Source organism: Hylobates moloch, unplaced genomic scaffold (genome assembly GCF_009828535.3).
Source record: "Hylobates moloch isolate HMO894 unplaced genomic scaffold, HMol_V3 SCAFFOLD_6, whole genome shotgun sequence".
Classification (NCBI taxonomy): domain Eukaryota; kingdom Metazoa; phylum Chordata; class Mammalia; order Primates; family Hylobatidae; genus Hylobates; species Hylobates moloch.
In genome coordinates, this window is record NW_026652281.1 from 8,792,899 (window position 1) to 8,819,766 (window position 26,868).

At 40.1% G+C, this 26,868-nt stretch overlaps 1 protein-coding gene across 1 annotated transcript in view; it reads right to left on the bottom strand.

Annotated features, from left to right (window-relative positions):
* Nucleotides 1-455: 455 nt before the first annotated feature.
* GAN (gigaxonin) overlaps nt 456-26,868 on the bottom strand; it is a 49,790-nt gene continuing 23,377 nt past the window's right edge. Inside the window, exons 2-9 of the mRNA XM_032156343.2 lie at nt 13,484-13,598; nt 10,711-11,061; nt 8,471-8,688; nt 8,132-8,253; nt 3,425-3,537; nt 2,094-2,243; nt 914-1,050; nt 456-674 (exon numbers count right to left, since the gene is read on the bottom strand). Coding sequence (XP_032012234.1) covers nt 542-674; nt 914-1,050; nt 2,094-2,243; nt 3,425-3,537; nt 8,132-8,253; nt 8,471-8,688; nt 10,711-11,061; nt 13,484-13,598 — 1,339 coding nt within the window. The 3' untranslated portion in view covers nt 456-541. The remainder of the gene's footprint in view (nt 675-913; nt 1,051-2,093; nt 2,244-3,424; nt 3,538-8,131; nt 8,254-8,470; nt 8,689-10,710; nt 11,062-13,483; nt 13,599-26,868) is intronic.

Genomic DNA, 26,868 nt, shown 5'->3' on the forward strand with positions numbered 1-26,868 from the left:
GAAGTAGCATACGAACACAGAGCTGAGACAACCATACAGGGGAAAGGGGCTCAGTATAAAGTACTTGGGTCAGTAGCACAAAAAGCAAAGGCCATATCACAAAAGGCCATATATGCTAAGTTAAGAAGTTTATTTATTTTTCTTTGGAGAACAGAGTATTGTTATGTGGCCCAGGCAAATCTCTAACTCCTGGCTCAAGCAATCTTCAGTTTCCACCTCCCTAAATGTTGAGATTACAAGTGTGAGCCATCACGCCCAACAAGTTGAGTTTTAAACTTTTTCCTGAAAGCTATAGGGAGCCAATAAATGATTTTAAGCAACTAAGTGTCAAGATCTGATCTACATATTAGAGATGGTTTCTATTTAGAGACATTTTAAGTTATTGCACTTGTGAAGTCACTGAATAAATATCTAGTATGCATTAGACATATCTCCTAAACCCATAATTTAATAAAGTGACTGAAAACAAAACTAAACAAAGCTAAAATACGACTGAAAGCACAAAGAAAAAGTTGCACTAGCTACGTGAAACCATTCTTAGTTACCTTTTAAACTCATCATGGTAGAACTCGGACTTGCAAGTTACCATCTCGCTACCCTGGGCATCCTCACGACTTCGGACTCCCCCAAACACATACAGCTCCATAGCAACTCCACAGGCCACCGCTCCAAACCTGAAAGGCCACACACAGCATTATCAGGGACAAGCTGTACAACGCGAGATCTCACTCCCACTTTCCTCTTATGCTGGTTTAACTCTGCAGCATTACTACGTGGGCCTTCCTTTCTCAGGAAATGCCAAGTCAAAGTAAAGGTTACTCTGAAAGAAAAGAACAAAAGCCAGGCAGGGTAAGGGGCTGCAGACCCAATGAACAGCAAGGGAATCTACAAAGTCCACCCCACAGCCATGTACCTCCTCTCTTTTAGTGGACATATGGCAGTCCACTGCTGGGTCCTGGGATCATAACATTCCACAGACTCAAAAAGCTTTCCATAGGAGCCTCCACCCATGGCGTAGATTTTCTTTTTCATAGCTGCATAGCAGCCAATCTGAAAGCAGAAAACAATGGTGGGGGAGAGGCAGCATTTCTCATTCAGGTCAGGTGAATAGATAGTAACCTGTCCGTGGCATACTTAAAGAGACTGAGGAAGCGGTTTGATTTCTAACAGTAAAACGATGGTGCTTTTCAGTATTACAACACTGGACTTTAAAATGAGAATAGCAAAGTAAGACGCATATTATTAATCTTCAGAAAAGGAGCTCTTACTCTATCTGTTACTATTTCACTAACTGAAAGAAGTTCAAAAGCCTCATTTTTATTTATTTATTAGAGACGGGGTCTCGTTCAGTTGCCTTGGCTGGAGTGCAGTGGTGCCATCATAGTTCACTGCAGCTTCAAACTCCTGGGCTCAACAGATCCTTCAGCCTCAGCCTCCTGGGTACCTGGGACTACAGGTGCACACCACTGTCACTGGATAACTTTATTTAAAACTGTTTTGTAGAGATGGGGGATCGCTTCAGCCTAAGAGTTCAAGACCAACTGGGGCAATATGGTGAAACTATCTCTACTTAAAAAAACAAAAATCAGCTGGGTATGGTGGTGCACACCTGTAGTCCCAGCTATTCAGTAGGCTGAGGTGGGAGGATGGCTTGAGGCAGAAAGAGGTTGCAGAGAGCCAAGATGGCGCCACTGCACTCTAACCTGGGCAACAGAGTGAGATCCCTCTCAAGAAAAAAAGGAAAGAGAGAGAGAGAGAGAGAGGGTAAGAGAGAGTAAGAGAGGGAAAGACAGAAAGAAAATAGGTTGGGAAGATGTGGCTGCTGCACCATTTGTGCACTCAAATGTGGAGCTTGGCACACAGCGGTGCTGCACAAGGCCCACAACCAGGGTAAACTCTCACACACGCTCACTTTCCTATCCTGGTGTGTGGCTGATGACAGTGAAGGCAAACTACCAATAAAGACAGAATTCTATAAAGTTAATTCTTTTAACACCATAGGTTATATTAAAGGTTTATTCAGGATATGAAGACACATTAAGTTTAAAATCCAATGCGTACACAAACTAGTTACCATAAAATGCAGTCCTCACCTTTCTGACCATGGTCAAATCAGGTTGCTTTGTCCAGGTTTTAGAATAAATATCATAACACTCCATGGAAATCAGCTCCTTTTCACCATCCTCTCCTCCCAAAATGTACAGCATCCCATCTATCTCCACAATTCCGAAGTTATGTCTTGCCTGAAATGACATCAGCGATCTCTGAACACACAAGGCCGATGTCATATTGAAAGCTGATATTCAAATACTTAATAAAAATTAGGAACACATAAAGATGTCAACAATAGACACTGGGGACTCCTAGAGCAGGGAGACAGGGAGGGGAGCAAGGGCTGAAAAACTAACTATTGGGTATGACGCTCAGTACCTGGGAGACTGGATTAATCTTAATGCAAACCTCAGCACTGTGCACTATACACACGTAACAAACCTGCACATGTACCCTAGAGTCTAAAATAAAAGTTGAAACTATTTTTAAAAATTAGAGAAATCTTTTTTCCCAGTGTTCCAGCACGGAAGTACCATGTTCAAAACCATTTCTCCGGTAATGCTTCTCAAAGATTTCTGGGTTCCCTAGCAGCCCACTCTTCCAGCACAACAGCTAGAGAGGCCAAAGGCATTTCTCAAAACAAGGTTATGAAATACATGGTGAGTTCATCAAAAAATCCTCACTTTTTAACCCATAATAGCTCACAACAAGAAAATGAACTGTTACCTCTGGTTCAATACAATTATTTTTGCATAGCAATGGGCAGTGTTTTCAAGTTGACGTGGGAAAGGCTAGCATAAACCACGGGAGAAAGGGCTGTGGAGGACAGGGTCAGGGCAAGGCTATTTGGGATCACAGAAGCCCTAGGTATTTCATGTCCATTGGCAACGAATATTTACGTAGTGAACGCTATGTGCCAAGCACGATTCTAGTGCTGAAAATGAAATACTGAGCAGAACACACGTAATTCTCTGCCATCAAAGAGTTTACGTGAAAAACTTTAAATGCCTGGTCCATGAGATGGTGAGACGTTGTATGAAGACGGGGACAGGAAAGCTAAGAGGCAGGAGGGAGGCCTGCTGAGAAGGTGCTGCGAGGAGGGGGCACGCCACACTGGCATCTGCACAGGGCAGGACAAATGTGAAGGCTAGAGTGAGGGCACTCCTAGAAGATTTCAGACACTCAAGGAGGCCAGAATGAGTGAGGGCCAGGAAGGGGAGGAGAGCCAGGCACTAGAAGGAGAGGCTGGAGCAAATGAGGCAGGGGGCTTGACAGGGCTGCCATTTCTTCCCTGAACTCAGACACAAAACAAACAGAAGCGCTAAGGGGAAAGAGAAACATATCAAACAAACAAACCAAACCAGTGTTTTACCTCGTTCATAGGTGGCAATACTGTCCATGTATTTGCATCTGGATCATACTTTTCTCCTGAGCTAAGAGTCTGCTTATTTTCATCTTGGCCCCCGAATACAAACAAAAATCCTTCTGCAAAGATAAAAGGAAACACAAATAAGAAATGTGAGTCTTCAACAGCCATAAACGCCATAGCATATACAGAAACAACATCTGAAGAAACTCCCTGACGACAACAATGTTCTCTTTGGATTCAGGACTTTTATCACATCCCATTGGATCCTTGGTGATGGAGCCAAACCTGTGACAGACACTTTGACCATTTTGCTTTACTGATTACTGTCTTTGAGTGGATTTCCACCATCCTATAATGAAAAAGGAAGCCTGGCGTCACCCGCTCAGTCACCAGGCAACTCTGGGCCATCTCAGTTCATCTCTTCTATTCCCTCTCAGCCTCTGGGATTCTCATACAACTTCTGCACCGCCGTGCACATCTGTTCATTCAAGACCCCATGAATATCCAGATCTGAGGCATCTGCGTGCACTTTCTATTCAAAACAGGATCTAAGACCAACTGAACTTCCCATTTCATGTAATGGTGTATTAGGTTATTCTTCTGCAAAAAACACTTAATTTGCTGGAAAAAATGTTTAAAAAATAATCTTAGTCGGGTGGTGGTGGCTCACATCTGTAATCTCAGCACTTTTGGAAGCCAAGGTACAAGGACTGCTTGAGCCCAGGAGGTTCATAGGAGGCAACATAGCATAACCTCATCTCTACAAAAAATAATGTAATTAGCCGGGCACTGTGGTATTTGCCTGTAGTCTCAACTACTCAGGAGGCTGAAATGGGAGGATCGCTTGAGCCCAGGAGTGTGAAGCTGAAGTGGGCTGTGATCATGCCATTGCACTCCAGCCTGGGCAACAGAGTGAGATCTGGTCTCAAAAATAACAACAATAATAATCTTCTTAGAAGAGGAGAAGCCAACAAGATAACAAGGCAAAACTTATGGGAAAATTACGACCTACAGAGGTTATCAAGCGTGAAAACCATTTTACACGGAGGGCATTTCCAATCTAGGAAAATTTAAACCTTTTGTCGTGGGGATGAAAAAGACAGCAGTTTAAGTTCCAGGTCCACAGAAAATGTGGCTTCTGGCAGGAGATCCTCTCCAAAGTTCAACACTGTCAGGATGAAGGCGAACCAGAATTCGTACTCAGATTTAAATCTCCTTGCTATCTGGGAAATCATAAACCTTGAACTTAATTTACAGTTAATACCAAATTAGTAGTGTTTTCAGGCAACTGGCAGAAACAAATGTAAAACTTTTATAGAAGGACCTTAATCTAAGCCTTAGATTCTAACATCCCAGGACATCTAAGCCAGAAAGTTATTGCTACAAATAATTTTTTTCGATTTTTTTTTTTTTAAGACAGTCTCGCTCTGTCGCCCAGGCTGGAGGGCAGTGGTGCAATCACAGATCACTGCAACTTCTGCCTCCTGGGTTCAAGCGATTCTCCTCCTGGGTTCAAGCAATTCTCCTGCGTCACCCTCCTGAATATCTGGGATTACAGGCACATGCCACCACATACCCAGCTACTTTTTTTACTTTTAGTAGAGATGGGGTTTCACCATGTTGTCCAGTTGATTTCAAACTCCTGACCTCAAGTGATCCACCTGCCTCAGCCTCCAAAAGTGCTGGGATTATAGGCGTAAGCCACTGTGCCCGGATGGTACAAATAATGTTTAACAAACGAGCAGCAACCAGTCACAGACACCAGACATACCAAAAATTAGACTAAGAAAAGACCAGCAGAAGTAGATCATAGGAAATAGTCTTGCAAAGATTTCAAATATTATAGTAACCAGAAAGATGATTTTTTCAAGTTGGGATGAAGAATAAAGTCTAAAATTTATTTTAAAAAGAAAGATAATTTAAACAAATGCTTATCATGTTTAAAAAATAAAAATTAACTGGAAGATAACTCCAGATAACTGGGAACTATAGAAATAAGAGTGGATTGAAGGTAATGGTGGATTAAGTTATTCTCCTGTAAAAAGACAAGAATTTGTAGAAATTAACAAAAAAAATCAATGGATAAATTTAATAGCACATTCATCAGAGTTAAGAAGAAAAGTCACTGAGTAGAAGATAAATTAAAAGATAATAATCAAGAGAACAGCACAGTAGGACAAAAAGATGGAAAATAATAAGAAAATTTTAAATATACACGAGAGAAAAGATTTTTTAGACTCGCCACTGACTTAACAACAATGGAAGCCAGAAGTCAGTGGAATGACTTCAATGTGCTGAAAAATAATAAATACCAAGCTGAAATGCTATACTCAGCAAAAATATCCTTTACTAATGAAGACAAAATAATGACATTTACAGGCAATCAAATCTGAGAGATGTCCACCAAAAGACCCATATTAAAGGAAATTCAAAAGGATGAACTTGAGAGAGAAGGCAGATGATCCTAGGTGGAAAGTCTGAGGAGTTAAGAAGGAAGAACAAAGAAAGTGGCAAGGCTAAATGAACACTATCTACCTACCTACCTGCTTACCTGTCTATCTATCAATCATCTATCTACCTGTCCGTCCATCCGTCCGTCTATCCATCCATCCATCCATCCAACATATATCAAAAAAAATACATATTGTGTATATAGTAGCTACCCCTTATCTGAAGTTTTGGTTCCTGTGGTTTTTATCACCCATGGTCAACTGCAGTCTGCAAATAGGTGAGCTCAGTAAAGTAAGATATTTTGAGAGAGACCACATTCACATAACTTTTATTACAGTATATTGTTATCGTTGTTTTATTATTAGTTATTGTCGTTAATCTTTTACTGTGCCGAACTTAAACTTTAGCATGGGTATGTATGTATAGGAAAAACACACAGTATATACAGGGTTCAGCACTATCTGTGGTCTCAGGCATCCACTGGGGGGTCTTGGAACGCATCCCTCATGGATAAGGGGGATCTACTGTACATATTTATTAGTGATAATGCATTTTAATACCGTAAGAGTGTGGAACATAGAAAATGAAGAAAAACTATCCTGAAGAGAACACAGGTACTGACTAATTTTGGACTTTGCTAACTTAAGACAGGCTGTAATTTCTAAGGTAATCTTCCTAAAGGGCTATTAACAAGAATATAAGTTCTAACTGGTAGAGAAGAAAAATTGAATGACAAAAAACAGTCAAAATCAATTTTTAAAAAGGCAAAAAAAAAAAAAAAAAAAGAAACAATGCAGGCTGGACAAATGGAAGGACCTCTTCATTCCCTCACTTCCGTTTCCGACAATTCCACTGTACACAGTCGCTCCTTCCATTGCTAGGTTTCTGAAAAACCAATCCCTTAGGAAACTTTCAAAAATTAGTGATATAGGAGCCTTTGTGATAGGTGGGTATGTGTGAAAATTAGGCATATGTGTATATATTTTGGGGGGAAATGTAAGGGAGCTAATTCTGAGAAGATGCAACAGGGAAACTAGACCTACATCCTGCAGGCTGTACTACTCTGTCCAGCTCTTCATTACTGACAATAACATTAATAATTTTGGGACTCATAAAATGACTCCACTTCTATACAATGGTAGAGCCTTGGCCATTTGTATGATACACTATGGTACAGTATACCTTTAAAAATGTTATAGCCTGGGCAACATAGCAAGATCCCATCTCTAAAAAGAGAAATAAAATAAAAAATAAATTTTTAAAGATAATGTTGCTGGGCGAGCAAAGACAATTAAATAAGGACTGCAGGAGGGCTGCTGACCACAATTACAATGATGTGAGATGACACTCATCAGGTGGACAAGGGGGCAGGACCACAGCGAAAAGAAAGGCAGCCAGCAAAGGCAATGCCTCAATGGCTATCTTTTCTATCAGCTCCTTAAGGGAGAGCTTCGGATAAAGTAGAGCAGTTTTCAGACTTGTAAAGGTCAAGTAAAACATTTTCCGTAGTAAATAACTTTAAGCCACTGCCTATATAAGTAGCATTTCCTAAAGCCTCATAACTTTTTTTTGTTTGTTTTTTGAGACAGGATCTCACTCTGTCACCCAGGCTGGAATGCAGTGGTGTGATCACTGCTCACAGCAGTCTCGATCTCCTGGGCTCAAGAGATTCTCCCACCTCAGCCTCTCAAGTAGCTGGGACCACAAGTACATGCCACCATGCCTGGCTAATTTTTTTGATTTTTAGTAAAGACAGTTGTCTCTCCTACGTTGTCCAGGCTGGTCTCGAACTCCTAGGCTCCCCTCACTTTAGCCTTCTAAACTGCTTGGATTACAGGTGTGAGCCACCACACCCGGCCTTATATAACATATTTTATATAATTACATATTGTAATTCTAACCTGCAAATTTCAAAGATGGGACTACCATGGTGCAAAGAAATGCTGTGTTCCAGGTGTGGCCCTACAGCTACTTAGTGGGTAAGCATCACTGAAGTTTGCTCTCCTGACATTAAGTCATCAAGTAATTGCTCCTCCAGTAGTTCTTAAAAGCAGCTATGTGTTGAAGATTTGGGGATAATAAGGACTGACAGGAGATACGGTTTTCCTAACCACGGTCTCAGAAGCTAGAACTACACTAAAAATGTCATGTAGAGATAATAAAATTGTATCTTTAAAAGGCTCTCAGTCATTCTGTAAAACCTTGAGATTACACATTACTTGATCTGGTGTTTAAGGAAAATTTGCCACAGAACGGTACCTGCTGAGAGAACTCCATGGTTAATTCTCGGCATGCTTAAAGGGGCCAGTTCGATCCAAAGCTGCCTGTTAGGGTCATAGAGAGGGCACATGCATCGCATCGCTGCTGTGGGTTTCCGTGAACTAAGGAAGTAAATAATTGATCAGTAGTTAATATGCTTCATACAGTTCTTTTTATAAATAACCATCACCAGTTTTAGTGCACTAAAGAATATTTAAAACATTTTAAAAATCGAATGTAATTATGCTTTAGATACTGAAAAACATTATGAATTCTTGTTTACATGGAACTACCTCTTCCCATATACCACTTTTCAAACAACTCCCACCTCATACTTACACTCTCTCTTCTCCACCAACAGTCACGATGCACTCGGAGTAGCCCCGGGGTTTGAAGTTGGCCAGCATCGCCTCTCCTTGCTGCGGCTGGCTGAGCGGTATATTGCTACACTCTTTGACAATTTCTCGTACTAATGGTTCATTCAGCATCTGTTCCCGTAAATAACTGGAGTCCAAGCCTGAAACCCACAGAGCTGACATAACATCCTTCATGTGGACCTTCAGAAGAGGGAAGAAAGATGGGGCGAAAACAATGGAAAATGCAACACAACATTTTTAGAATCTACATTTTCCACCTCATGGAAAACAAACTGTTAACACTCAGGCTACTACCAGGCAAGTGAGACATACTGGTGCTGCTTGAGCATCTTCTCCTGGCCCTGACTGTCTACTTTCCAGAGTCTTGACAAGTAAAAGTTTAACTTTTAAAAATCATCAGTTTATTTGAGGTATCACTGTAAAGTTTCAAGCAGCTTCCTTTACACCTTAAAAGATTCCCTTTTCAATAGGAAAAGAGAGGAAAAGAACCAGCTATAATTTGCTTTATTTCACATATTTGGATGTGCCATGAGTTAAATCATGTTTATGCAAATATTATATAAAGTAATAGCTCAATACAATACGTTAAACTTAGATTAACATATCAACAATAATAATACAAGAAAAATATACAAAAGCCAAAGTTTAAAATCATTTTTGCAGTAATTACTGTTCAAAAATATCTGACGTGACTAATATGAATTATATACTTTTACTGCTCAATCACTAAATTTGAACCAACTGACTAAAGTATTTTATAAATGTAAAATAAAACTGTGAGTTTTAAAAATCAACTGTCTTATAGCATGAAGTTTAAACTGACCAAAGTACAAAGAACTGCCTCGTTTTCCTAGTAATTAGCCAACCTTAAGCATCTCCCTTGCTTTAAGGCAAGAAGAGGGCAGGACGGAAGCTGGCGAGGAGCAGCATGTCCCACTGTGGTCTTGGTGAGTGGGAGCACAGAGGAAATTTTTCTCATTTTTCTATCTCCTTTACCAATTTCCCCAACTAACACGGAAAGCAGAACACTACCTGTCCTTACCTGTCCCTATTAAAACTAATATTACAAATATGGTTTCTAAACATACATACTTCCAGGCTTACAGAATTCAAAAAATTATAAGATAATCATCAAAATTTAATAGTCGAGTTTTAACTTACAAGAACAACAGTACAATTATACATTTTGAGATCCACTCTTACACCTAATATATTTCTTATTTTGAAAACAGTAATTGGAGCTAGTGTCTTATTTATAATAATCAGACTTAAAAATAAAGTCCTGGCTGGGCATGGTGGTTCACACTTGTAATCCCAGCACTTTGGGAAGCTAGAGTGGGAGGATTGCTTGAGCACAGGAGTTTGAGACCAACCTGGGCAACACAGCGAGACCCTGTCTCTACAAAAATCAAACAATCAGCTAGGCATGGTGGCACATGCCTGTGGTCCTAGCTACTCGGAGGCTGAGGTAGGAAGATCACTTCAGCCAGGAAGGCTGGGACTGCAGTGAGCTATGATCGTGCCACTCTGGCTACTGCCCTTCAGCCTGGGAGACAGACTGAGACTCTCTGTCCCGCAAAACCCTCAAGTCCTGTGATTTTTCTCCTTCCTCCAAGGTATTCACAATTTGGATCTAAACGCTGATATTCTTTAAGATCTTCTTTCCAGGCTGTCACTCCCGAACCTTCCCTCTTGAAACTGCACTGCCGCACAAACTCCAGAGCCTGCCTGCTTTCTCCTGAGTGGTGTCAATCACACCTGAAGCTCCTCAGGCCCACGCCCCTCCACCCCTGTCAGCGATCCACGTGCCACCCCCCTGCCTGCTGCAGGCACGTGAGGCCTGGCAGAGGTTAGCCTAGTGATGTAGTAGGTCAGGACGCTGAGAGCAAGGGTGGGGATCCTGCGTTTCTATAATCTCCAGCTTAAGCTTGAAATGCATTTTCCCACTAAAAACAACATACAAAGGATATTACGCTCCTTACGAGGGTTAATATTTTCACTGATACATTGTGTGGCATGGGCTTTTGCAGACTGGTCTGAAAAACCAACTGCTGTCATGATATAGGGGAACACGTTTTACAGGTATCTTTTAGATTGCTGCTTCGTAAGTCTTTCACGTTGAAGAAGAAAAATAAAACAATCATAATTTGAATTAAAAAGAAATAAAAAGGCAAATTTGACCATGTTATAAATGACAGGTACCTTTCTTATTTCTGTATCATGTGCTATCCATCGAATTACTGCTTCAAAGACGTATCTTTCATTGCCAACGTTTAACTTCTCAAGAGAAATCACTTCTTTAAGCTTTTGAGGACTCAGCTCTAAGAATTCTTCCGTGCTGCTGACGTCTCGGAAATGAGTTTCCAGGTATTCTGTGGCAAGGTAATGAACGTGATGGAGGCAGTAATGTAGTGCAAAGTCACGGATACCGATACAGTTCTCAGCAGCAATGCAGCCTTCCAAAAACTCACAGCACAGGGTTTTAAGGTCCGTCAGTAGTAGCAGGTCAGCTGCCTGAACAACATCTTGGATTGTATCTTCATTTAGCCTGATCTAAAAAAGTAGCGTAATTATCTTATATTTGAAGATGTACATTTAAAACCCAAACCACTAATCTATTAGTTTGGGCCACATGAAATTTCCATTTATTTTAGATCAAAGATAATTGAATATTGGCAATTTCATATGGTTTAACCCAGCATTTTTTTTTTTTTTCCAAGAGTTGGAAGGCACCAACATAAGCAATTGTGTGCTTGGTTAACTTTTCCCAGCTCTGCCCTTGCTGTACCAATGTCAACCACCAATAACCCTTCTAGGGTGAAGTGTCCATGTTGCTCACTTCTGTAATTCAGAGAAAAACCTTAATGACTCAAATCCTTGGGAAACGGAAAGTTCTGCATTCTATGGTAAAGTCAACATGATTAAGTACCAGCATGAGAACTGATGAAAATCTTGCTTCCCAACCTATGAAGTTCACTATTCTGCTAAATGGCATGCCAACCTGAATGCTAACCCCTTGAAGGGAGAGGGGTTTCCAGTGTTTCGGAAGCCTCATTCTGCATCCCAAAACACTGTACGCAGTGCAATTTGGTTCACAGACAGATACACTTAGGTCTCAAAACTACTTTCTGGAATAAATCCCTAATACAAGGGTGTTTTTTTTTCCTCATTGTGAACATCTACTTTTCCTTAATTTTCTTCAATTTTCTGACTAATGCTTCTTTCTCCACCCACTTCACAGTGCTCCAAAGCATCAGGAAAGAAACAGTTCTCTAAAATATTGCCACAGTCCTAAGTGGACGACCCCAAAGCATGGGAACTTCACCCACATTCGCAAATGCAAGGGAAACTTCATGAAGAGTACAGCAAGAAACATTTTTACATTTTACACTTTTTGTACCAGATTTTTTAAAAAATATAATTGCCAATCGTCTTAGACACTGAGCAACAAAAATGTGGAAAGTAGTATGGTGAGTAAGCCACAAGTAGGGGAAAATGTTCCATTTATATGACATTACATTTAGCCACAAGACAGCAGGCAGCTGTAGACTCTTCAAATATAGGCACGTGAAAAAAACACTCAACTGCATTTCAATAAAACAAAACTGCCAATTCAGGAGTTTGTTATAACTTATATTCCAACTATCGTTTTAAATTTAAATTGGGAACAAATCACAGAAGTCAATCTGTAAATAATGTTTCAACTTTCAAATCCAAGCCTGAACATGAATAGGCTCTTACTGGCTTATAACTCGTTATACTAATAACTGCTGCTGGATTGACTTTACAAGTTAGACCAGAGATTGGTCTTAGCCCTGGTTTTGTGATGCTACAGAGTATCTCTGGGCTGTCCCCATATTAACTTAAATTCATTTACTTTTAACAATCATACATGTACACACCCACCCCCTAGTGTTGAGAGAAGAGAGAAAGCATGAAATCAAACCAAAACCTTCAAAAAGGATGAGAATCACTGCGTTTAACACTGGACAGGATGAATATGTTTAGACAAAGAAAGCAATACATTCAGAATACTTAGAAAATAGATAAGAGAAACAGCCCCTACAGAAAGGAAAACAAGAGGGATGAAGAAGAAATAAAGGAGGGAGTAGGGAACAAGATCTCAGAGAGAATAAAGATGAAATGCATTCTCACACAGCCAAAGGTAAGATGTACTGACCTCTTCCTTCTGTTAAAACAAAACAAAACAAAACAAAACAAAAAACTAGCCCTGATTCATATGGAAGATTTTTCTTGTGTCCTCATGCTTTGCTTGAAATCACACCATGGGGAATGGGTAGTTGGAGGAGGGCAAAGGAAAAGAAAGAAGTCTGATCACTTATCATTTACCTCCCTGGGTATCACAAAGTCTCCAGAAGTTCAAGTGGACATGGAGAGGAAACCGACATCAGCAAGAGAGAATGAGGGTGGGGCAGGGATGTGGGTACTACTGAGGCAACAGGACCAAGGCATCATGAATAAGGTGCTTGTCATTTCTGTCAGTTCTCTTTCTCTGGGAATGATCTACAAGGAACTCTCTGTATCTACCAAATAATCCACAATGTCCCAGGAAGTTCCCATTTCCATGCTGTGGAGACAAAACAAGTTTTGTATCCCCAGTCGTATGGACACAAAGCAAGACTGGAATCGGGATTCCAAAGCAAAAACCAAAAAGACAGCAGTCAGGGCAGCATCCTATGTTCTTTAATATCTCATATGAGAAGGTGGGGCTCAGAATGGCAGCAACAAACTGGGATTTGGGTCTAAGATCTTACTTCGTCTGCTTCTCTAGGAGCAGAGCCATGGAAGAACACACATGGGGTGCCATTACCAGTAGGAGATGTCAGTCAATGCACACAGTGAGAGAAGATGAAGATGACAGTGCTACTTTGTCATATAATGCATGAAAGGAGACCCTCACCCTGAGCTTGAGAAGCCTTTACTTAGGTCTTCCTTCCTTTGTTTCTCATCATACCTGCCCACTGAAGATGTAATCCAGGATCTCTCTCATAACCATTACCGATATCCCTTCAAGTTCAATCTTATAAGTTGATCCATCATCTTTTGGAGGATTATAGTTTAACTTTGTCCTAAGAAAGGGAAAAAAATGTAAAATTTCTATGAAAGAACAGAAATAGCTATAAATATTTATGTACTCAAAACTCATAATGTATAAGAATCTTATCAGTATATGAATCCCCACCTAGAAAATTTAGTTCGTTAACTTTAGGTCTATGTATTTTTATAACTTTCAACTACAAAACATTGGTCCCAGGATCCCAAATGTTACTTCTTAAAAAAAAAAACAAAACAGATGACCAAAGAACTAAGATCCACATGACCATGAATCTGTATTTCACCTTGGAAATCCCAGTTCCTTTAGGCTTGTTTTCTAACGTATTGAATTAGCTAATTAATCTTCAATAATGTAACAAGGACTCCACAAACCTGCCATCCAAAACAAAAGCTAAGACCTTGTCAATAGCCCGCTTCTAACCAGATGGTCTTCCCCACCAATCCATTCCTCTGCTTCCACCATCTGAAGTAACCATTATCCCAAATCCTACGCTCACTTTTTCCTTGCTTTATTACTGCATCCATGAAATATATATTTTAAATTTTAAGTTGCTTTATAATTAATCATCCATTTTGCATTATTGTTTTATAAAAATGACTTAAATTTTATAGAGGTGTGTATATCACACTGGTTCTTTTGTTCTTTCTGCTGTGCAATATCCCATTTTCCTGTCGATGGGCATCTGGGGTTGTCTCCAGGTTTTCAATATTGTGAACTGTGATGCTACGACTATTACTGCATATGACTCTTTTGTACTACGTTAAAGAATTTTTTGGCTGGGTGCAGTGGCTCACGCCTGTAATCCCAGCACTTTGGGAGGCTGAGGTAGGTGGCTCACTTGAGGCCAGGAGTTCGAGGCCAGCCTGGCCAACATGGTGAAACCCCATCTCTACTAAAAATGCAAACATCGACTGGGTGTGGTGGTGGCATACGCCTGTAATCCCAGCAATGCAGGAGGCTGAGGCACAAAAATAGCTCTAACCTGAGAGATGCAGGTTGCAGTAAGCAGAGATAATGCCACTGCACTCCAGCCTAGGTGACAGAGCGAGACTCTGCCTCAAAAAAATAAAATAAAATAAAATAAAAATAAATTAAAAATAAATAAATAAAAATTTCCCTTGGGTCTGCTCCTGGGAGTAGAATTATGCTAACTTATTCTCCATGGTAGGTGGTGCTGTTTATAGCCTCATATACTATGTATGTGTAAGGGCATCTGTGGACTCATAAACTCTACAACATTTGAATCTGTCACACTTCTTAAATTTTCTCAACTGAATAAGAGAAATATGGTATCTCACTGTGGTTGTCATCTGCATTCTCTTACTACCCAGGTGCTTAACATCTCTTTGTATGTTTGTGGCCACATGTTTCCCCTTTTGCAAAACATTTGTTCATGTCTCTCGTTCATTTTTCACTAATTGTCCTTCTCATATTGAGGCGTAGGAGTTCTTTACATATTTGTGATACTAATCATTTAACAGACATTAGCTTTTTAAAAGGTGCCTTTTAAAAAACTTTTTAAAAAAGAGCCTTTTTAAAAACTTAAAAAAAAAAATAAACAAACTGATGAAGAATTTGAAGAACAATTTTTCAGTCAATGCTTTTCCTTTTAAGAACTTAAATCTAGATATTCCCGATATTTTTTACTAAGAAAATTTAAGGTTTTAAAAAAAATTCAAGTGAAATTTAAAAATAGCTTTGAAACATGCTGTTGGTATGAATTATAATTCTGTTAAATCTCAGGATTGACACTGTGTTACCTGCTACCTAATAACCATGTTTTCTAAGAAAAGAAAAGCACACCTTCAAATACTGGTAATCCAAATAGTGAGTTACAGGCAGAACTTCTTAGAAACAAATATTTAAACTCATTATTTGCATTCAGACTGCTACAACAAAGTCAACAAAGAATCAGACTGTTGGTAGACTGAATACAAAGAGAACAGGAAATATTAACAAAATTTCTTTTATTTTTGTTTTTGAGACACGGTCTCACTCTGTCACCAAGTCTGGAGTGCAGTGGCACAATCACAGCTCACTGCAACCTCCTCCTCCTGGGTTCAAGTGATTCTCCTGCCTCAGCCCCCCAAGTAGCTGGGACTACAGGCACACGCCACAACACTCAGCTCAATTTTGTACTTTTTGTAGAGACTGGGTTTCACCATCTTGCCCGGGCTGGTTTCGAACTCCTAAACTGATCTGCCACCTCAGCCTCCCACAGTGCTGTGATTATAGGCATGAGCCACCACACCCAGTCAATGAAATTTCATACGCTAGCAAACACACAAGGGTAACTGACTTGGCGTATCTGAGGAAGCTTAATCCCATTTTAGCAGTAAGCAAAGCCGAGACTCAACCTGAACTGGACTGAAAACTCCCCAAAGGCTCTGGGAACTGGTAGTACAGGGTAGGTGCGGACAAGGTCGGGGTGGGGCAGGGGGTAAAAGATAAGCTAAAAACAGAACTGTTAACAAAGTCTTAGGAAATAATTGAATTTCCGGATTCTCCCTCCATGTGGATACACATCTTCCCTGTAGAGCTCAGTGGAAGATAAATGACTTATATTTTGAGGAGTATACAACTGAGGGTCTCTGGACAGGGTAGAACCAGGCACATTTGAGGGTAGGTGTATTGTAACTGAGAGGGTTAACACAATGTTTACATACTGAATGCTGGACCATTAGTCTTCTTCTCTCAACTCTGCTCCTAAAATACTGAAAGCCAGAACGTATCTTCCAAGCAAGAAACAAAGACTCTTCTGGAGGACTTGATCAGCCCAAGGGTACAGACCCAAGGGCACGGACATCAATCTGCCCTAAGAAAATGGCTCAGTTTGACCACACAACAGCGAAACCTGTGTTCAACAAGTCTAACCTATACGGCTCTGAGCTTCGTGCACATTTTGAAGCAGTATTTCTAAAACTTTCTCACGTCACATCACACACAGAAAACGCAGTATTACTCTGGGCTAAATAGAGGCGGCCTGTAGGCTCACGGCTGGACAGGGCCCCCAGCCTCTGGAGATGCTGCTCAGCTACTCTGAAGACTGACACCAATCAGTATCTTCACACATTTGCAATGTGTTTTTTTGGCACATTGGTTAAGAAACTGTTTTAGAGCACTGCTCTTAAAAATAGAGCAAACAGGACTCATTAGATATTTAACAAAGATAAAAGACAGGAACAAAACTGATAAGAAAAGAGGTAACTTAAAGGAAGTAAAGATTGTGGTAAAATGAAAAGTTCAGGGAAAAAAGAAAAATTCATCTTAATCTTCCAGAGGGAAAAGACAGCATATTGTGTACATAAAACAAGAGTATGATGATATAAAAAGAAACATTCATAAGCCAGCAAAAAATGTTAATGATTGAAAAAAAAATTTTTTTTAAATATAGGGTCAAGATAAAAAGCTGAGGAAATCTCCTAGAAAAGAGAACAAAAAGACAAAGGCAGAAAATATGAGAGATGGCTAAGCACATGGCTCATGCCTATAACCCCAGTGCTTTGGAAGGACTGCTTGAGCCCAGGTGTTCGAGACCAGACTGGGCAACACAGCGACACCCCACCTCTATTTTTTTTTTAATTTTTTTAAATAATTTTTTAAAAAAGAAAATAGGAGAGATAAGTTAAGAAAATGGAAGATCAGTCCAGAAGGTTCAACATCTGAAAAAAAGTAATGTCCCCCCACCAAAAAAGATAAGACTATTAAGTAAGTACTCTCAACAACAGATGAAAATAGACCCACTCCAGAACACATCATAATAATAATTCAGGATATGAGAAATAAAGAAAAAAGTCTTATAAGCTTTCAGAAAGAAAAACAGGCTATATGGAAAGGATCAAGAATCAGAATGGCTTAATACTTGTAAATGAAAGTTAAATAACAAAGAAGAAATTACTTTAAAATTCTGGAAGAAAATTATTTCAGACCTAGATTTTTATAACTAGCCAAGCTATCAACCAAGTGGCAGGAGGGAACGAAGACATTTTCAGCTACATGAAGTCACAAAACAATTTACTTCTCATGCAACCTTTCTTGGGATGCTGTTAGAAAATGTGCCCCAACAAAACAAAGGAATGTATCAAGAAAGTGGAAGATTCTGGATACTAACAAGATGCAATCCAAACAGGAAGGAAGGGAAAGGAATGCAGAATAATGGTGAACAATGATCCCGGAATGACAGCTATGTACCAGCAGAAGGAAGGCAGTCCATTCTGGTGACAGTAGAAGGCCCCTGTAGATCTTTAACATCAAATATATAATGTGTATGACAGTATACAGAGGATATTTAGACAACTTTCTTTCCTCCCTGTATTTCCTATCTACTATTCCTGCCCATACAGTCTCCAGTGAACTAATGGTTTTACTTAAAAGGTACTTCATTGCCACTGGCTGTCCTCTAGGTGTATTTATTTGCCTGATGCTTTTACTAAAAGTGAAGGAAAGAATATGAGTCAATTCTCCATCAAGAGAGAAAACAGTGTAAGAATAAAATACCAAAATATCTGGCTATGAAATGCATCATATAATCTTTTTGGCAGCAGACATGTCTTCACTTAGGATGTCATGACTATTTGTACTTCTCAGTCACTGCGCTGGTTATCAACATATATAACCTCTCAGCTCCAAATTCACCCTTTTTTGCTTGCTTTGGAAAAACGGATCTGATCCTTTTAAATCATTTTCCTTTGTCAAATGGCATGATGTTAAGCTTCAGTTAAAGGCACTGGAGAGACACTGGAGGAGGTGAGAGTTTTGCTTGCTGGTTCTGGTGAAGAGACCTGCCTCCTGCCAGGCAGTCTTCTCTCCCAGGACCAGGCTCCCAAAGTGCACAGATGCAACCACACCCTGAAGTTTTCTCCAGAGCCTCCTTCAAGTACCTTCCCATGAATAGCTTTCTCAGGCATCTTAGAGCAGTAGTCCCCAACCTTTTTGGTACCAGAGACTGGTTTCATGGAAGACAATTTTTCCACAGATGGGAGTTCTGGGGATAGTTTCAGGATGAAACTGTTCCACCTCAGATCATCAGGCATTAGATTCTCACAAGGAACATGCAACCTAGATCCCTCACATGCCCAGTTCACAATAGGGTTCGTGCTCCTATGAGAATCTAATGACACCGCTGATCTGACAGGAGGTGGAGCTCAGGCAGGAAAGCCCCATCACCAGGGCCTCACCTCCCACTGTGTGGTCCAGGCCTAAGGCCATGGACCAGTGCCTTAGAAGACAGATTTCCAGCAAGTTCCACAATGTGGCTTTTCTGCCATGCAGTGAGCCATGGGTGTGTCCTAATAAGTCAGCTCTGGGGTAGCAGATGCTCCATATATCTATTCCTGTATTTTTTAGAGTTTTCTTTACTTCTTACTGGCCAATCCCTCATTACTCCAATCTCCTGTTGTAGTTAATAATTCTTTATATTAAATTTTCTTTGTTCAAACTGCTCTGTGGTTTCTCTCTCCTGACTAGACCCAGACAGACACTAACAGCCACTAAAAAATTTAGAGGAGGTATCTCCAAACCATGTTCAGATAGAGGAGCTTCAGGATAGAATTAGAGTTCTTACTTTAAAGTAACCCAGGTTCAACCAAGAGCCAGGTGTACTTGCTTGCGTATGTGGCATTAGATTCTCATAGGAACACAAACCCTATTGTGAACTGGGCATGTGAAGGATCTAGGTTGCACGTTCCTTGTGAGAATCTAATGCCTGATGATCTGAGGTGGAACAGTTATACCCTGAAACCATCCCCAGAACTCCTGTCTGTGGAAAACTTGCATGTGTCTTGCAGACAGTGGTAGGATGGGGGAAACTAGGCTATCAGGGAAAAGACTACAAGAAGCCCCCTTTTTCAAATTATTATTATACTTTAAGCTCTGGGTTACATGTGCAGAACGTGCAATTTTGTTACATAGGTATACATGTGCCATGGTGGTTTGCTGAACCCATTAACCCATCACCTACATTAGATATTTCTCCTAATGTTATCCCTCCCGTAGGCCGCCACCCCCAACAGGTCCCAGTGTGTGATGTTCCCCTCCCTGTGTCCATGTGTTCTCATTGTTCAACTTCCACTTATGAGTGAGAACATGCATTGTTTGGTTTTCTGATCTTGCGATAGTTTGCTGATAATGATGGTTTCCAGCTTCATCCATGTCCCTGCAAAAGACATGAACTCATCCTTTTTTATGGATGCATAGTATTCCATGGTGTATATGTGCTACATTTTCTTAGTCTATCATTGATGGACATTTGGGTTGGTTCCAAGTCTTTGCAGTTGTAAACAGTACCGCACCAAAAATACGTGTGCATGTGTCTTTATAGTAGAATGATTTACAATCCTTTGGGTATATGCCCAATAATGGGATTGCTGGGTCAAATGGTATTGCTAGTTCTAGATCCCTGAGGAATCGCCACACTATCTTCCACAATGGTTGAACTAATTTACACTCCCACCAACAGTGTAAAAGTGTTCTTATTTTTCCACAACTGATCCAGCATCTGTTGTTTCCTGACTTTTTAATGATCGCCATTCTAACTGGTGTGAGATGGTATCTCACTGTGGTTTTGATTTGCATTTCTCTAAGGACCAGTTTTATGACGAGCATTTTTTCATGTCTGTTGGCTGCATGAATGTCTTCTTTTGAGAAGTGACTGTTCATATCCTTTGCCCATTTTTTGATGGGGTTGTTTGCTTTTTTTTTGTAAATTTGTTTAAGTTCTTTGTAGATTCTGGATATTAGCCCTTTGTCAGATGGATAGATTGCAAAAATTTTCTCCCATTCTGCAGGTTGCCTGTTCACTCTGAGGGTAGTTTCTTTTGCTGTGCAGAAGTTCTTTAATTAGATCCCATTTGTCATTTTTCGCTTTTTTGCCATTGCTTTTGGTGTTTTAGACATGAAGTCTTTGCCCATGCCTTTGCCTTGAATGGTATTGCCTAGGTTTTATTCCAGGATTTTTATGGTCCTAGGTCTTACGTTTAAGTCTTTGATCCATCTTGAGTTGATTTTTGTATAAGATGTAAGAAGGTCCAGTTTCAGTTTTCTGCATATGGCTAGCCAGTTTTCCCAGCACGATTTATTAAATAGGGAATCTTTTCCCCATTGCTTGTGTGTGTCAGGTTTGTCAAACTTCAGATGGTGGTAGATGTGTGGTGTTATTTCTGAGGCCTCCGTTCCGTTCTATTGGTCTATATATCTGTTTGGTACCAGTACCATGCTGTTTTGGTTACTGCAGCCTTGTAGTAAAGTTTGAAGTCAGGTAGCGTGATGCCTCCTCATTTTGCTCTTTGTTCTTCTTGCCCAGGGTTGTCTCGGCTATGCGGGCTCTTTTTTGGTTCCATATGAAGTTTAAAGTAGTTTTTTACAATTCTGTGAAGAAAGTCAGTGGTAGCTTGATGGGGATAGCATTGAATCTATAAATTACTTCGGGCAGTAAGGCCATTTTCACAATATTGATTCTTCCTAACCATGAGCATGGAATGTTTCTCCATTGTTTGTGTCCTCTCTTATTTCCTTGAGCAGTGATTTGTAGTTCCCTTGAAGAGGTCCTTCACATCCCTTGTAAGTTGGATTCCTAGGTATTTTATTCTCTTAGTAGCAATTGTGAATGGGAGTTCACTCATGATTTGGCTATTGTCTGTTATTAGTGTATAGGAATGCTTGCGACTTTGCACATTCATTTTGTATCCTGAGACTTTGCTGCAGTTGCTTATCAGCTTAAGGAGATTTTGGGCTGAGACGATGGGGTTTTCTAAATATACAATCATGTCACCCGCAAATAGAGGCAATTTGACTTCCTCTCTTCCGATTTCAATACCCTTTATTGCATTCTCTTGCCTGATTGCCCTGGCCAGAACTTCCAATACTATGTTGAATAGGAGTGGTGAGAGAGGGCATCCTTGTCTTGTGTCAGTTTCCAAAAAGAATACTTCCAATTTTTGCCCATTCAGTATGATATTGGCTCTGGGTTTGTTGTAAATAGGTCTTATTATGTTGAGATATGTTCCATCAATACCTAGTTTATTGAGAGTTTTTACCATGAAAGGCCGCTGAATTTTGTCAAAGGCCTTTTCTACATCTGTTGAGATAATCATGTGGTTTTTGTCGCTGGTTCTCTTTATGTGATGGATTACGTTTATTGATTTGCATATGTTGAACCAGCCTTGCATCCCAGGGATGAAGCCAACTTGATCGTGGTGGATAAGCTTTCTGATGTGCTGCTGGATTCGGCTTGCCAGTACTTTATTGAGGATTTTTGCATCGATGTTCATCAGGGATATTGGCCTAAAATTCTTTTTTTGTTGTGTCTCTCCCAGGCTTTGGTATCAGGATGATGCTGGCCTCATAAAATGAGTTAGTGAGGATTCCCTCTTTTTCTATTGATTGGAATAGTTTCAGAAGGAATGGTACCAGCTCCTCGTTATACCTCTGGCAGAACTCAGCTGTGAATCCGTCTGGTCCTGGACTTTTTTTTGGTTGGTAGGCTATTAATTATTGCCTCAATTTCAGAACATATTATTGGTCTATTCAGAGACTCAACTTCTTCCTGGTTTAGCTTTGGGAGGGTGTGTGTGTCCAGGAATTTATCCATTTCTTCTAGATGTTCTAGTTTATTTCTGTAGAGGTATTTATAGTATTCTCTGATGGTAGTTTGCATTTCTGTGCGATTGGTGGTGATATCCCCTTTATCATTTTTTATTGCGTCTACTTGATTCTTCTCTCTTTTCTTCTTTATTAGTCTTGCTAGCAGTCTGACCATTTTGTTGAACTTTTCAAAAAACCAGTTCCTGGATTCACTGATTTTTTGAAGGGTTGTGTCTCTGTCTCCTTCAGTTCTGCTCTGATCTTAGTTATTTCTTGTCTTCTGCTAGCTTTTGAATATGTTTGCTCTTGCTTCTCTAGTTCCCTTAATTGTGATGGTAGGGTGTCGATTTTAGATCTCTCCTGCTTTCTCTTGTGGGCATTTGGTGCTATAAATTTCCCTCTACATACTGCTTGAAATGTGTCCCAAAGATTCTGGTACGTTGTGCCTTGGTTCTCATTGGTTTCAAAGAACATCTTTATTTCTGCCTTCATTTCGTTTTGTACCCAGTAATCATTCAGGAGCAGGTTGTTTAGTTTCCATGTAGTTGTGTGGTTTTGAGTGAGATTCTTAATCCTAAATTCTAATTTGATTGCAGTGTGGTCTCAGACAGCTTGTTGTGATTTCTGTTCTTTTACATTTGCCAACGGGTGCTTTACTTCCAATTATGTGGTCAATTTTAGAATAAGTGCAATGTCATGCTGAGAATGTATATTCTGTTGATTTGGGGTGGAGAGTTCTGTAGATGTCTATTTGGTCTGCTTGGTCCAGAGCTGAGTTCAAGTCCTGCATACCCTTGTTAATTTTCTGTCTCGTTGATCTGTCTAATATTGACAGTGGGGTGTTAAAATCTCCCATTATTAGTGTGTGGGAGTGTAAGTCTCTTTGTAGGTATCTAAGAACTTGCTTTATGAATCTGGGTGCTCCTGTATTGGGTGCATATATATTTAGGATAGTTAGCTCTTCTTGTGGAATTGATCCCTTTACCATTAGGTAATGGCATTCTTTGTCTCTTCTGATCTTTGTTGGTTTCAAGTCTGTTTTATCAGAGACCAGGACTGCAACCCCTACTTTTTCTGCTTTCCATTTGCTTGGTAGATCTTCCTCTATCCCTTTATTTTGAGCCTATGTGTGTCTTTGCACGTGAGATAGGTCTCCAGAATACAGCACACTCATGGGTCTTGACTCTTTATCCAATTTGCCAATCTGTGTCTTTCAATTGGGGTATTTAGCCCATTTACATTTAAGGTTAATATTGTTATGTGCGAATTTGATCCTGTCATTATGATGCTAGCTGCTTATTTCACCTGTTAATTGATGCAGTTACTTCATAGCATCGATGGTCTTTACAACTTGGCATGTTTTTGCAGTGGATGGTACCGGTTGTTCCTATCCATGTTTAATGCTTCCTTCAGGAGCTCTTGTAAGGCAGGCCTGGTGGTGACAAAATCTCTCAGCATTTGCTTGTCTATAAAGGATTTTATTTCTCCTTCACTTATGAAGCTTAGTTTGGCTGGATATGAAATTCTGGCTTGAAAATTCTTTTCTTTAAGAATGTTGAATTTTGGCCCCACTCTCTTCTGGCTTGTAGGGTTTCTGCAGAGACATCCACTGTTAGTCTGATGGTTTCCCTTTGTGGGTAACCCGACCTTTCTCTCTGGCTGCCCTTAACATTTTTTCCTTCATTTCAACCTTGGTCAATCTGACAATCATGTGTCTTGGGGTTGCTCTTCTCAAGGAGTATCTTTGTGGCGTTCTCTTTATTTCCTAAATTTGAATGTTGGCCTGCCTTGCTAGGTTGGGGAAGTTCTCCTGGATAATATCCTGAAGAGTGTTTTCCAACTAGGTTCCATTCTCCCCATCACTTTCAGGTACACCAATCAAACGTAGATTTGGTCATTTCACATAGTCCCATATTTCTTGAAGGCTTTGTTCATTTCTTTTCACTCTTTTTTTCTCTAATCTTGTCTTCTTGGTTTCATTAATTTGATCTTCAATCACTGATATCCTTTCTTCCACTTGATCGAATCAGCTACTGAAGTTTGTGTATGCTTCATGAAGTTCTCATATTGTGATTTTCAGCTCCATCAGGTCATTTAAGGTCTTCTCTACACTGGTTATTCTACTTAGCCATTCGTCTAACCTTTTTTGAAGGTTTTTCGATTCCTTGCGATGGGTTAGAACATGTTCCTTTAGCTCAGAGAAGTTTGTTATTACTGACCTTCTGAAGCCTACTTCTATTAACTTGTCAAACTCATTCTCCGTCCAGTTTTGTTCCCTTGCTGGCAAGGAGTTGTATTCCTTTGGAGGAGAAGAGGTGTCCTCTTCTCCTCCAAAAATAGATTCCTGTTATAAATTTCCCCAACACTTTATCAATAACTTTATTATGACATATTATGGGATGATCAAGTTCTGGCCTACATTATGATATTTCTGTATTTCCTTTACTAAACTCCAAGTTCCTTGAGGCTGGAGCCCTCTTTATCACTGTATGCTGATAACCTAGCCCAGCAGTTTACAAAGAGGTGTCCTCTTCTCCTCCAAAGAATTTTCAGCCTTTCTGCTCTGGTTTCTCCCCATCTTTATGGTTTTATCTACCTTTGGTCTTTGATGTTGGTAACCTATGGATAGGGTTTTGGTGTGGATATCCTTTTTGTTGATGTTGATGCTATTCCTTTCTGTTTGTTAGCTTTCCTTCTAACAGAGAGGCTCCTCAGCTGCAGGTCTGTTGGAGTTTGCTGGAGGTCCACTCCAGACCCTGTTTGCCTGGGTATCACCAGTGGAGGCTGTAAAACTGCAAATATTGCTGCCTGATCCTTCCCCTGGAAGCTTCGTCCCAGAGGGGCACCTGCCTGTATGAGGTGTGTGTTGGACAAGGAGCCCTTTTATTGTTTTCTTTTATTTTTGACTCATGTGACTGGATGGGTTTTATTATCATTAATTTTTTTAAGGATTATTCTACTGTCATATGCTTCCATAATGAAAGAGGATCATTTTTAAACAGTACAGGTTTTGGCTGGGCACAGTGGCTCATGCCTGTCATCTAGGCACTTTGTAAGGCTGAGGTGAGAGGACTGCTTGAGCCCAGGAGTTCAAGACCATTCTGGGCAACAGAGCGAGACCTCATCTCTATTTAAAACAAAGAAACGAACAAATATAAAGAATACAGGTTTTTCGCAGCAGGTGGCAGAGGATACACAATGGCTAAGAGAACAGAAAAAGAGACTTCCTGAAATATGAGCATGGACCATTTCAGACTTCCATAAAATGTGATCCTTTCCAAAGCCCATGAAAAAATGAATTACTGTACACTTAAAGTCTCCAAACATCTGAAGGTTAAGCCTCAAAACTTTAATTATGGTTTAAATTCACATCCTTACATCTGCCCCTGACACGTTCCCAGCATCCTATCCTGCCCTCAACCTACCCCAATACCATTTGTGCCTGCCCAATTCCTACCCGTCTTTGAAAGATCAGTTCTAATGCTAGCTGTTCTACAGATTTTTCCTAGATCACTCCATCCTGCCATAGGCTGCACCTCTGCCCTTACCTCTTTGTAGGTAAAAACAGATTCCTGTTATAAATTTCCCCAGCACTTTATCAATAACTTTATTATGACATATTATGGGATGATCAAGTTCTTGCCTACATTATGATATTTCTGTATTTCCTTTACTAAACTCCAAGTTCCTTGAGGCTGGAGCCCTCTTTATCACTGTATGCTGATAACCTAGCCCAGCAGTTTACAAAGTGAAGATGATGCTCGATGATCACATGTACAATAAACTTGAAGCTGACAGTGATCTTTAAATACTCAAGTCTTTAAATGTGAAGTGCTGTCACATATGATTTTTTCTGATGACCTCAGGTACAACAAAGCTGAACTAGATCAAAAACAAGGAAGAACATTTAATAACTGTATCTGTACAACACTGAAAGGATTAAGGCCCAGTGCTTCTCAAACTTTAATGCTCATACAATTCAACTGGGAACTTTTCAAAAAAAGGTTTTTCTGATTCAGAAGGTTGGCAATGCGGCCTGAGTGCTTGTCTTTCTAATGAGCTCTTGGGTGATGTGGATTCTGTCAGTCTCCAGACCACTCTTTGAGTAGCAACGGGTTAACAGGTGCTTCTTCAATTATCTGTGCTATGTATTTTGTATTTCCAATTAATCCCAGATAAGTATCTTGTAAAATATAATGACTTAATTTGTAGATACATCCAACAGACATAAATTACTCTGTTAAACTTCTGAAACAGTTTCTAAACTCTTGTGCTTCTATGATCATGGACAGGTAACAATGTGCAGACCATCACCAGCCTGCACATGACATCTTAGTAGCATCAGGCTGGATGATCATCTATCTGTCTGCCAAGAATGAAGTGAAAGTTGGAAATCAGGGCCTCTAAAAGGGCCTCCCTTCCAGTCTTGGAACGTAAGCATCACTCAAATCTATCAGGAAGCAGTCTTGCTCCACAGCCTTCTGCCATTCACAGCCACTTCCCTCCCGCATTTCTCGGACAGTTACCATTCCTTTCTAATTTAGTAACTACACAAACTTGTCTTTTTCTCCCTTACTGTCTTCACTTTTCCCCCAACTTCCCAACTTAAATCTCTATATATCTTTAGTTTTATTCCATTCTGTTTTGCATTTCTTTCCTTCCATATACTTTCATTTATCTAATACCTACCAAAACATTTTCAC